Source organism: Ascaphus truei, chromosome 15 (genome assembly GCF_040206685.1).
Source record: "Ascaphus truei isolate aAscTru1 chromosome 15, aAscTru1.hap1, whole genome shotgun sequence".
Taxonomy (NCBI): domain Eukaryota; kingdom Metazoa; phylum Chordata; class Amphibia; order Anura; family Ascaphidae; genus Ascaphus; species Ascaphus truei.
The window spans coordinates 45,629,230-45,641,355 of record NC_134497.1 but is presented as its reverse complement, the minus strand read 5'-3'; the positions used below and the strand labels follow the sequence as shown (position 1 = coordinate 45,641,355).

The 12,126-nt window shown below is 48.4% G+C and overlaps 2 protein-coding genes across 4 annotated transcripts in view; both read left to right on the top strand.

Moving 5' to 3' along the window:
• LOC142466893 (uncharacterized) overlaps positions 1-12,126 on the top strand; it is a 659,285-nt gene that overhangs the window by 378,409 nt on the left and 268,750 nt on the right.
• TRPC4AP (transient receptor potential cation channel subfamily C member 4 associated protein) overlaps positions 1-12,126 on the top strand; it is a 66,903-nt gene that overhangs the window by 52,366 nt on the left and 2,411 nt on the right. For 2 of the 3 annotated variants that reach the window (XM_075572484.1, XM_075572482.1), the window contains 5 exons: positions 2,816-2,906; positions 6,597-6,737; positions 9,905-10,016; positions 10,536-10,648; positions 11,607-11,813. In XM_075572484.1, coding sequence (XP_075428599.1) covers positions 2,816-2,906; positions 6,597-6,737; positions 9,905-10,016; positions 10,536-10,648; positions 11,607-11,813 — 664 coding nt within the window. The remainder of the gene's footprint in view (positions 1-2,815; positions 2,907-6,596; positions 6,738-9,904; positions 10,017-10,535; positions 10,649-11,606; positions 11,814-12,126) is intronic. The other variant, XM_075572483.1, reaches the window with a different exon arrangement.

Here is a 12,126-nt window from a genome sequence, read left to right as displayed (position 1 = left end):
CACATGGCCAGTTGATGTAAAAGGAAGCCGAGCGGGTTCCGCTTCCGTCTCGGTCTGCCCGACCCTCCTACAAATAAGCATTGTTGATATGGCAGTGGGGCCTGTGCCGGAAAATCATACGCGCTCTCTAACGGTAACACGGCATTACACCTGAATTAAGATAAATCTGAATTTAATCTGAATTTTTTCATTTAATAACTGTGTGTTTGATATATCAAGAGAGGGTTCCAGATCAATAAAATAATCCAGCTAAACACACCGCTCCCAGTAATGGGCGTCATGGTCCTCCTGGGGGGCCGCCATATTCGGTGGTGTCCGGCTGTCGCCTCCTGCTATGTCTGTTACGAGGGCCGTTTGGAAACCGCATGAGGCGGTGTTTGAAAAGTCTATGGTTAATATAACGTTTACCTGCGCAAACTCTTGTTAATCACTGCGATTTCAGACAGACGTGAAGGAAGTGGAGTCTGACACAGACGTTTCTCTGTGTAGGTTTAGCTTTATTTATGCCTCAGCAATTGGGATGAATAGAATAACTCTGCCCTATCTTATGATAACAGGCACCTTGGATCTTATACAAAGGAATCTTATACAGGGCGTAATATTTATACCTTCTAATAACTCACACTACATCATTCTTACACGCTAGTATCCTCTGCGCTAGCATCCTCTGCGCTAGCATCCTCTGCGCTAGCATCCTCTGCGCTAGCTTCCTCTGCGCTAGCTTCCTCTGCGCTAGCATCCTCTGCGCTAGCATCCTCTGCGCTAGCATCCTCTGCGCTAGCATCCTCTGCGCTAGCATCCTCTGCGCTACATCCTCTGCGCATGCTCCCAGTCTTCTTATCTCCTGTGACGTTTCTGTAACTGATCTCTGTTCCCTGTTCTCTGTTCCCTGTTCTCTGTTCCCTCTTCTCTGTTCCCTCTTCTCTGTTCCCTGTTCTCTGTTCCCTGTTCTCTGTTCCCTGTTCCCTGTTCCCTGTTCTCTGTTCCCTGTTCTCTGTTCTCTGTTCCCTGTTCTCTGTTCCCTCTTCTCTGTTCCCTGTTCTCTGTTCTCTGTTCCCTGTTCCCTGTTCCCTGTTCCCTGTTCCCTGTTCCCTGTTCTCTGTTCCCTGTTCCCTGTTCCCTGTTCTCTGTTCCCTGTTCCCTGTTCCCTGTTCCCTGTTCCCTGTTCTCTGTTCCCTGTTACCTGTTCCCTGTTCCCTGTTCTCTGTTCTCTGTTCCCTGTTCTCTGTTCCCTGTTCCCTGTTCCCTGTTCCCTGTTCCCTGTTCTCTGTTCCCTGTTCCCTGTTCCCTGTTCTCTGTTCCCTGTTCTCTGTTCCCTGTTCTCTGTTCCCTGTTCTCTGTTCCCTGTTCCCTGTTCCCTGTTCTCTGTTCCCTGTTCTCTGTTCCCTGTTCCCTGTTCCCTGGGTGAGATGAGCCGTTAGGAGTCTTTGGCCATTTGTACAGATGATGTTTACTGCTGTGATGGCTCTTTCATCCTGCCTCATATCCGTGGAACATTTACCCATCCCTCGCTGGTTCACACTAGCCAAGTATTCAAACAAATGCACAGTCTTCCTTCTTACCCAGAATCCTCTTAGGGTAAAGTCCAGGGGTTCAAGGGAGAAGCCACAGGAAACTAAACCTATTCCAGAGCTGTTTACAAACTCATAAAAAAAAATGGTTTAAAAATACTTATTAGTGTCAGATTTAGGTAAAGAGGTATCAATCTCCCAGATGTGACCCCTTAAACATGTCACTGCCATTAGTACACTTTGCCCCTAGGAGGGACTGACCCTTAAACATGTCACTGCCATTAGTACACTTTGCCCCTAGGAGGGACTGACCCTTAAACATGTCACTGCCATTAGTACACTTTGCCCCTAGGTGGGACTGACCCCTTAACCATGTCACTGCCATTAGTACACTTTGCCCCTGGAAGGGACTGACCCCTTAACCATGTCACTGCCATTAGTACACTTTGCCCCTAGGAGGGACTGACCCCTTATCCATGTCACTGCCATTAGTACACTTTGCCCCTAGGAGGGACTGACCCCTTAACCATGTCACTGCCATTAGTACACTTTGCCCCTGGAAGGGACTGACCCCTTAAACATGTCACTGCCATTAGTACACTTTGCCCCTAGGAGGGACTGACCCCTTAACCATGTCACTGCCATTAGTACACTTTGCCCCTAGGAGAGACTGACCCCTTAACCATGTCACTGCCATTAGTACACTTTGCCCCTAGGAGAGACTGACCCCTTAACCATGTCACTGCCATTAGTACACTTTGCCCCTAGGAGAGACTGACCCCTTAACCCTGTCACTGCCATTAGTACACTTTGCCCCTAGGAGAGACTGACCCCTTAACCATGTCACTGCCATTAGTACACTTTGCCCCTAGGAGAGACTGACCCCTTAACCATGTCACTGCCATTAGTACACTTTGCCCCTAGGAGGGACTGAGCCCTTAACCATGTCACTGCCATTAGTACACTTTGGCCCTTGGGGGGACTGACCCCTTAACCAGGTCACTGCCATTAGTACACTTTGGCCCTTGGGGGGACTGACCCCTTAACCAGGTCACTGCCATTAGCACACCTGTGGAAGTCGCTGCCCTTTTGGTTGACTGACCTAAGCTTCCCCCACCCCCCCTGGTTTCGGAGCGACCGGGTGCTTTGTCCCGGCAAGAACACTGCAGGGTCATGCTATGTTTTGCTGGGCAATAGAGATCTACTCCCAATGAACCCCCTGATCCAGGGGAAACGTAGAAACTATTTGTGAGTTGGGCGGGACAAGGATCGCCGCTTTAACTGTGACTCTTCTGTTTTATTAGGTTTTGGCAAGCCCGGGCAGTGGAAAGTTTCCTCCGGGGGGTCACCTCTTATGCTGACCAGATCTTTCTTCTCAAGAGAGGTCTTTTAGAGGTAAGTTACCAGGCTTGGGTGGGCCTGCCATAAAGTTAACCTTTTCGATGCCAATAGGGCCATTGTAATGCGTTCTTTAACCATTGGGGAGACAGCAAGGTACTTCTAGTTTTAACTACTTGGGGGCCCTGAGTTGGTTAATACTCCAGAAAAGGCTCTAGGAATTGACACCGTAGCTCCGACGTATTCTAGCTCAGCAATCGGATGCATTGCACATTAAGTCATTACTCAAAAATACAAAGTGTACCCTTCGTATGATTAACCACACGCTTCTATGTATTGTACCATAACACATTTGTAAAATGTCGGTGTGTCTATTTTGTGTATTCAGTGTGTTATAACCTAGTTGTGCTACTCTTCGGTTCGTACGTCATCGTTCTTGTTTTGTTCTCAATATCGATTCTAAAATAGTGCAGAGTAAATTGGTACTTCAGTATTAGGCCTATTATAAAGTCCAGAGTCCCTATTATAAAATAGGAATTCTCAGAAATAGGGGGAATGATTCTTCATTCTCTGTCGCACTCCTAATCTCGTCAAAATGTAATTTATTAATAACCATTAGTTCATTCAAAATGTCACATACATAAACAAAAATCGTACAGCCCAAGCCAAAACAAAGAAAATATCATGGCTGCCATCAGAAATAGAGGAACATTGAATATAAAATCACGTCCTGCCGCCTTTGTTGCCGGCCGTTTTGTCGCCGGGGCGTCCTGCCGCCTTTGTCGCCGGGGCGTCCTGCAGCCTTTGTCGCCGGGGCGTCCTGCCGCCTTTGTCGCCGGGCGTCCTGCCGCCTTTGTCGCCGGGGCGTCCTGCCGCCTTTGTCGCCGGGGCGTCCTGCCGCCTTTGTCGCCGGGGCGTCCTGCCGCCTTTGTCGCCGGGGCGTCCTGCCACCTTTGTCGCCGGGGCGTCCTGCCGCCTTTGTCGCCGGGGGTCCTGCCGCCTTTGTCGCCGGGTCGTCCTGCCGCCTTTGTCGCCGGGGGTCCTGCCGCCTTTGTCGCTGAGGCGTCCTGCCACCTTTGTCGCCGGGGCGTCCTGCCACCTTTGTCGCCGGGGGTCCTGCCGCCTTTGTCGCTGAGGCGTCCTGCCACCTTTGTCGCCGGGTCGTCCTGCCGCCTTTGTCGCCGGGGGTCCTGCCGCCTTTGTCGCTGAGGCGTCCTGCCACCTTTGTCGCCGGGGCGTCCTGCCGCCTTTGTCGCCGGGGGTCCTGCCGCCTTTGTCGCTGAGGCGTCCTGCCACCTTTGTCGCCGGGGCGTCCTGCCACCTTTGTCGCCGGGGCGTCCTGCCGCCTTTGTCGCCGGGGCGTCCTGCCGCCTTTGTCGCCGGGGCATCCTGCCGCCTTTGTCGCCAGGCGTCCTGCCGCCTTTGTCGCCGGGGCGTCCTGCCGCCTTTGTCGCCAGGCGTCCTGCCGCCTTTGTCGCCGGGGCGTCCTGCAGCCTTTGTCGCCGGGGCGTCCTGCCGCCTTTGTCGCTGGGGCGTCCTGCAGCCTTTGTCGCCGGGGCGTCCTGCCGCCTTTGTTGCCGGGCGTCCTGCCGCCTTTGTCGCCGGGCGTCCTGCCGCCTTTGTCGCCGGGGCGTCCTGCCGCCTTTGTCGCTGGGGCGTCCTGCCGCCTTTGTCGCCGGGGCGTCCTGCCGCCTTTGTCGCCGGGGCGTCAGGACTTCGGAGCAGTAAGGATGCTACGTTTGTAGTGTTGATTTGTATAATCTTTACACGTACATAGAACACGAACCTCGTATCGTCACCGCACCAGCCGACTGCACACACAGGAATATCAATGGACACGCGGCCATTTACAGAGGAGGAAGTCCAAATCCATTGATGGGAAGAGCTTGGGTTGTGCTGGCAACACCATTAGCAGAATGATTGTTCGAGTCCCTATTAACAGCTGCAGTTCCGGGTGACTGGAGAAGTGCAAACGGAGTCCCACTTCCCAAAAGCAGAAGTAGGGTATAGGCAGGTAATCACAGGCCAGTGAGTCTGACCTCTGTAGAGGGGAAATTAATAGGAACACTGCTAAAATGTAAGAGAATTGTTAAATATCTGAAGTCCAGCAATTTGGAAGATCCCAGGCAGGGGGCGTTTACTGGGAGGAGTAAAGGTTAATTGTTGTTTTTGACTGTTTGACGGAGTGACTTGGGTAATAGATCAGGGTGGAGCAGGAGATGTCGATTACCTAGATTTTAGTAAGGTTTTTTTGACATGGTCCTACGTAAGGCTGATCCACCAGTTGCAATGCTTGGGATTGGATTCTCAGCTGGTTGAAGGATAGGCGACATTTGGAGGGGAATGTAACTAGTGGAGTGCCTCAGGACTTTATTAATGACATGAGGGAGATCTGCAGCAGGGGAGACAATCCTGAGGGGATAAAGAAAATGATTATTGATTTAGATTGGAGGAATGGTCAAGATTGGGGCAACTTCAACTTGGGTTACAAAAGTCTAATGGCAGAATATAGCATCAATGGCGCTGCGTCTCCTACCATAGAGGAGGCAATGCATGTGTTTTGACGCGATGCCGCTGCCGCCGGCACTATAAGCGCAGCCAAAAACGTACCAGGAAAGGTACATGATGTTTGTGAAGGCCTTACATTGGGAGAGGGGGGATAAGATTGAAACTTTAAAATGCATAAAGGGTTTCAACGAGGTGCCAGTGGGAAGCATGTTTCAGAGAGAGAAGAGCTGGAGGTCATTCTCTGAAACGGAAGGGAGGGCGGCTCGGGAGATGGGAGGAAGTGCTTCCCAGAAAGAGTGGGGGTTGCATGGAGTGGCCACCCAGCAGAGGCGGTAGGGGGTAATTCATTTAGGAAATCCACAAATGCCTGCAATAGACATAAGGAAATCCTAAATAGGACATGATAAAGCCGAGGGTTTCATGGGGTCCGAGGTGTTAAAGCAGATAGAACGGGCGCACACAAGTACCTCTCACCGCCCGTCTAATTCTACCATCTCAGAAAGGTTTATATTTTACAAATTAAAAGCCATTTAAAAAAAATCCCTTTTACTTTTAGAAAAAAGCTCGGCTGTCGGTTTGGGAAAGTAGTGGTCCTGCTAGTCGATAAATAAGAAAATGTGCAGGCAAAACCCGTCTGCAAATGAGGTCAGGAAAGCCATGGTGCTTCCAATCTGTATGTTGATATAAATAAGCAGTCGCAGTCAGTCTAATAAACATAGGGATTTTCCTAATCTGTGGTACGTCTATAAATAAATAACAAGTAGTGGCACTACACCAACTGGTCCCATCGTACTTGGCCAACTGGTTAGTAATACCATGCTGGTCCCATATTAACTGGCCACTCTTTTCTCCCACAAGGCGTTCTACAGTCCGATAACTTTAATGGGTCGTAATGTCTTCTGGCGCCGGAAGGTGCCTCAAGGCAATAGACTGCTTAACCCTTTGAGTGCCACCGCCCCCGCCCCCCCGCGATCACGTGACCGCTCTTGGGAGCGAGCACGGGATCTCGACATCACTGACCACCGAAGCAGGAAAGGAGCCCTCTTCCGTTCCTCTGCCGGCTGAGTCGCGGGAGAACGGCACATGATCTCCCCTAGACAATGAGCAGAAAGCCCATGCGGTAGCCGCTACGTCATGAAGGCTGTGGGGTGGCAGACCTCAGGACAGGGTGGTTACATCATGGCACACACCAATTGCTAAAGAAATCTGGTCCTCAATGTCCCGTCTTGCCTATTGCAGCACATCCTGTACTGCATCGTTGACATTGAATGCAAGTCGCGGGACGTTCTTCAGAGCTACTTCGACCTCCTGGGGGAGCTGATGAAATTCAACATCGACGCTTTCAAACGGTTTAACAAATACATCAACTCGGAGGATAAGGTAAGAAGGGTTTTAAGTGGATGAAACCCTACGGGACGTTTTCTTTTGTAGCATCCGATTTGGCAACGCGCAGAGCTTCAGTAACCAGAACGGCCCTGACGTGTAGATGTAATGCCAGTTGAGAGGCCTTTTTAAAGGAGTGCCAGCGTTGGCGTTTGTTGAGGCGGGGGGAGGGGATGGCTGAAGCTAGTCGGGGGTCTGTAAAGTGCTGACACCTGAATTGCTGCCCCACTTCTGGGGTTGGCCAACTGGGGTTGATTTATACCTGCCCCGCTTCCCCTCCATCCCATCTGCAGCCCTGGTCATCATAAGTATACCCTACTCACCAAGTATACCCTACTCACCAAGTATACCCTACTCACCAAGTATACCCTACTCACCAAGTATACCCTACTCACCAAGTATACCCTACTCACCAAGTATACACGACTCACCAAGTATACACGACTCACCAAGTATACCCTACTCACCAAGTATACCCTACTCACCAAGTATACCCTACTCACCAAGTATACCCTACTCACCAAGTATACCCAACTCACCAAGCTCATTAACACTGAATACAAAGTTGTGCTTTAAGCCATACTTACACCTGACTTCGATAGCACATATCACAAAGTAAATACCTACAACAGTACGTACAACGTTTTACTACTATTGAGTTATTAATCCCATTTTACTATACGGTTTCGCTGCTGTCTATCCTTATGAATATTAGACTATGCTTTCACTAGTCTTCTCATTTTGCTGCAACGTGTTACTGATGTGTCAATGCTAACTAATACAAGAACTACGTTTTGGAAAAAAGAAAAATCCGGCGCCTCACACACTCAATGGAACAGTGATAGTCCTGTCCATATGGTATGAACCAGTCCTGTAGTGACTATAAATCTTCTGAAGGTTCTTGATGGTTGTCTCACCACATGGAAATAAAAAAAACAAGATGTCAATAGGATATAGGCACAGCAGCTGATGTCTCTACAGATGGTATTCGCTTTTGGGGTTGGGATCCCCACCGGTAAGGGACCGTTCCCCGGCTGTGCAGCCCACTGCTGAGACGAAATTCACCGCTGATGTTTTACCTTTGCGCGTCGTCCCGCGTGCAGGGCGTGCACTCCTACGCACACCGGTGCGCGCACGTATGGAGGGGCGGTAGCTCTCGAGATTGGGACTCTCACTTGGAGTCTAGTTTATGGGTCAAACTTTTCCGCTATTGCGCGCAGTACAGACACTGCTGGGTTGCACGTAGCATTGAGCTACCGCCCCTCCATACGTGCGCGCACCGGTGTGCGTAGGAGTGCACGGCCTGCACGCGGGACGATGCGCGAAGGTGAAACATCCGCGGTGAATTTCGTCTCAGCAGTGGGCTGCACAGCCGGGGAACGGTCCCTTACCGGTGGGGATCCCAACCCCAAAAGCGAATACCATCTGTAGAGACATCAGCTGCTGTGCCTATATCCTATTGACATCTTGTTTTTTTATTTCCATGTGGTGAGACAACCATCAAGAACCTTCAGAGGATTTATAGTCACTACAGGACTGGTTCATACCTATGGTCAGGACTATCACCGTGTCATTGAGTGTGTGAGGCGCCGGATTTTTCTTTTTTCTGTATGTATTGTGTGTTTAGTTTATCTATCACTGTTCCTGGCTGCCCCCCCTAATTTTTAGGTACTGAGTAATCACCCAGTAGAGTGTATACCACCCTACTTTTATTAGCATTAGCGCTGTAGCACATACACCTTTTTTTCACAAGAACTACGTTTTGCTACTATTCCATTTCTACTCTAATGTACCTGCATTCTTACAAATATGATGAGAATAAGCTCTTAATAATATTCTTTATGATGTTTTACCTAGCGTCTTAATAATAGTGTATAAAATGTATTCTGAACCACACGAAAGCAGAACTGGATGAAGCAGTACCAAAGATTGAGCATCCCCTGTTATTATGCCCACAACTTGTATTTTTGGCCTAAAACACCATGAACTAGATCTGCATTACCTGATTAGGTATTATTACTTGGTCTCACAGACGTGCAGGTGACTGCCAGATTTCGCATCAAATCAGTCATTATTTTTATCACCGACTCGTGCGGCCAGCAGTGTTGTTGGCTTATGTTTCCTTATTGACTACAAAATGCGTGTAGTCCTAATTATTTAAAAGTTTATACATATGGCCCTATATCCCGATCTTAAGCCGTGCTACTCCATAAAGCATCGGTCAGTATGGCTTCGTAAATGTCCCTTTCCAGTCCATTCACATGCATGGCCTCAAAGATGTCTTCCCGGGGGAGGTGGTGCCTGGTGGAAGAGCACCTCTTATTAAGAATGTCTTCCAAGGGGGAGGTGGTGCCTGGTGGAATAGCACCTTTTATTAAGAATGTCTTCCTGGGGGGGGTGGTTCCTGGTGGAATAGCACCTCTTTTTAAGAATGTCTTCCTGAGGGGGGGGGGGGTGGTTCCTGGTGGAATAGCACCTCTTTTTAAGAATGTCTTCCTGGGGGAGGTGGTGCCTGGTGGAAGAGCACCTCTTATTAAGAATGTCTTCCTGGGGGAGGTGGTTCCTGGTGGAATAATAGGACCTCTTATTAAGAATGTCTTCCTGGGGGGGTGGTTCCTGGTGGAATAATAGGACCTCTATTGGACGGAGCGATAATGCTGAGGCCAGCACTTGCTTAGTTATTAGACGTACAGTTGAGTGCCACCTTTGCATCATCATTTGATGGCCTTATCGAGAACTCGTCCTGGAGTCCTGTTTTAAATTCTCCCGGCTGCATAAGTAGGGCAAAACCGTAGCTAAAAAACCCACCCCATATTTATCGAAACAATAAATCCCGTTGGATCTTCTGCTCTGGATAAATCTGGTGCAGTTGTTTTTGTTCCACGTTTTCAGCCGGGAGACTGTGTGTTTGCCATTTAATTAGTTTTTATTATATTATTCAGGTGAATGGAGCTTCTATCTTACAAAGATGCCTTTTTAACGTATTGAAAAGAGTCCTACAGAGGGGGTATTCACTCTTAAGTTATTCAATCTAATTTTTTAATTAAGTGTGTTAGAAAAGGCGCTATGGAGAGGGTGTGTTATTTAAAAAAATTTTAACCAAACGATTATCAGATCATGTATTCATAACGAGCAGATATTTGTCACTCCTGTTGTCTCTGTAGTTTCAGGTTTTCCTGGATCAGGTTAACAGCTCATTGGTTGACTCCAACATGTTGGTGAGATGCATCGCGTTGTCTCTTGACCGGTTTGAGAACCTATCAGACGATATAAAAGGTCAGAAAAAAACTCTGTACGGGATTATTGGGTGGCTTCTAATGCACTTCTCCCCTTTGGCTGGAATGATAGTCTCCCCCGCCCATCTGATCTGTTAGACCTATGTTACACTGAAAAGCTTGTGAAGGTAACCTCTTGCCAAACAATCACATATGACATGGCTTGTACAGTTGATGTGAAAGGAACAACATGCTCTATATACATCATCATTTGCTTCATCTTCAGCCCTTGTCAATCCATTGCTGGATGAAGGTCCCAATTATCTTCCTAGTACTGTGGTTGCAAGCCTCTCTTCTCCACGTTGCTCAAATAGGCCGTATACATGGGTCAAACACTTTCCTCGTGAGGCACCGTGGATGGTTCCCTTGAAAGGTGGTTTAGTTTCTTCCAAATGTCACCATCCCATCTTCATTCTCCTATTGATTTAATTTTAAAGGTTCCAACCCGTTGATGCTTGCTAATCGAATGTTATTAGCTAGAGCTCCACAGTGTCCACCACTGCTCTCCTTCTTCCCGCAGTTGCAGAAGTCCTTTCCGAATGTCGCCTGCTATCTTATATGACTCAGATGTCCGTCAGAATGTCTTTCCTCTTCCGGCTAATTAACATCATCCACGTACAGACGTTAACGCAGGTAACGACCCTTGGTTGGTATTCTTGGTGACTTTTATCATCTAGCCCGGCATACCGACAATTATTCCTTCTGCTTAGGTCGTTCAACTGTACGAAGCACGTGTAACAACTTCTCTACTGATCAGGGAGTGTTTATTGGGGCAGTTAATTCTAGTAGTGTGTAAACGTATGACGGATCATTTTATTAAAGATGGGGGAGAGGGGGCTGCACGGTTTATTTTTTATTTATTTTTTAACCCTTTTAGGGCACCATGACATAGCCACAAAATTATGGGGTCTGGCACTCCAGTGGCGACGTCATGGGCTTTCAGCTCATTGTTTAGGGGAATTGAAAAAAGAGAGAATGGGCACCGCTGATGTATAGATGAGGCTGGCAGTAGGTATAAATTTATTCTCCTTTATTGGGCATATTAGCCAAAATGTAAAAGTAGCACACAAATCCTCTGACGCGTTTCCCGCCTTTTGGAAATGCTGGAAGCCGATTTAGGTCGTTTATTACATACAGTGTTGCACTATATATTGTTTCATAATTTCTCCACATATAGTGTGTCCCGCTCCCACACGCTGCTTGTTCCATGTACTCAAAGGGTTAAGCACAATTAATTTTTCATTTGTAAGGAGCGGGTCTTTTTGGACTGTCCCTTTTGCAAACGAAAAACCTGAACCCTCCATTTATATTGCAGCATTTGCCACCTTTTAGACCAAGGGGGGCCAACCGTCCTCAAGGGCCACCACGAGGCCAGGTTTTAGGGATATCCCTGCTTCAGCACAGGTGGCTCATTCTTTGACTGAGCCTCTGATTGAGCCACCTGTGCAGGGATATCCTGAAAACCTGACCTGTTGCTATTCCTCGAGGACGGGAATTGGCCGCCCCTGATTTTAGACCACAGTCCATTCCATGTGTGTGAATATATACATATATATATTACAATGTGTGTGTGTGTTTTTCTATTTCCAAGGAGAACGTGAGCTGCTTGAATACGAGTTTGGTCCTCTTGATGCTGGCCAGGCGGAGAGACCGGTTACCCTGCTACCTGCAGACCATCCGAGATATGGAGTCCTTAAAGAAATACCCCGGGTTCATCCTTAATAACTTTCACAGCTTGTTACGGTTCTGGCAGCAGCATTATCTCAACAAGGACAAGGACAGCACGTGTCTGGAAAACGTGAGTGTGCGGCTTTCTGTTCCCTTTTTAATTCTGTTTTCTTCGACCTTTCATTTGGCGAGAGGCTTGATACTAATTTGTACGGTGGTTACGCAAATAAAAACACCACGTTGTGAGCACATTCACACGTCTCGGACAGCTCCACAACCCTGCCCTTCCCCGTTATTTCTCGGCATACACTGCAGCCAGGGATTCTGGGTAATGACATGCTAATGAGCACCGTGCGTCACTCTTGCTTATCCATTTTAACATGGAGCCCACGGAGAGGTTTTTTTAACCGCCATACCTTTTTTTTTTTTGCGTGTCTAGTTAC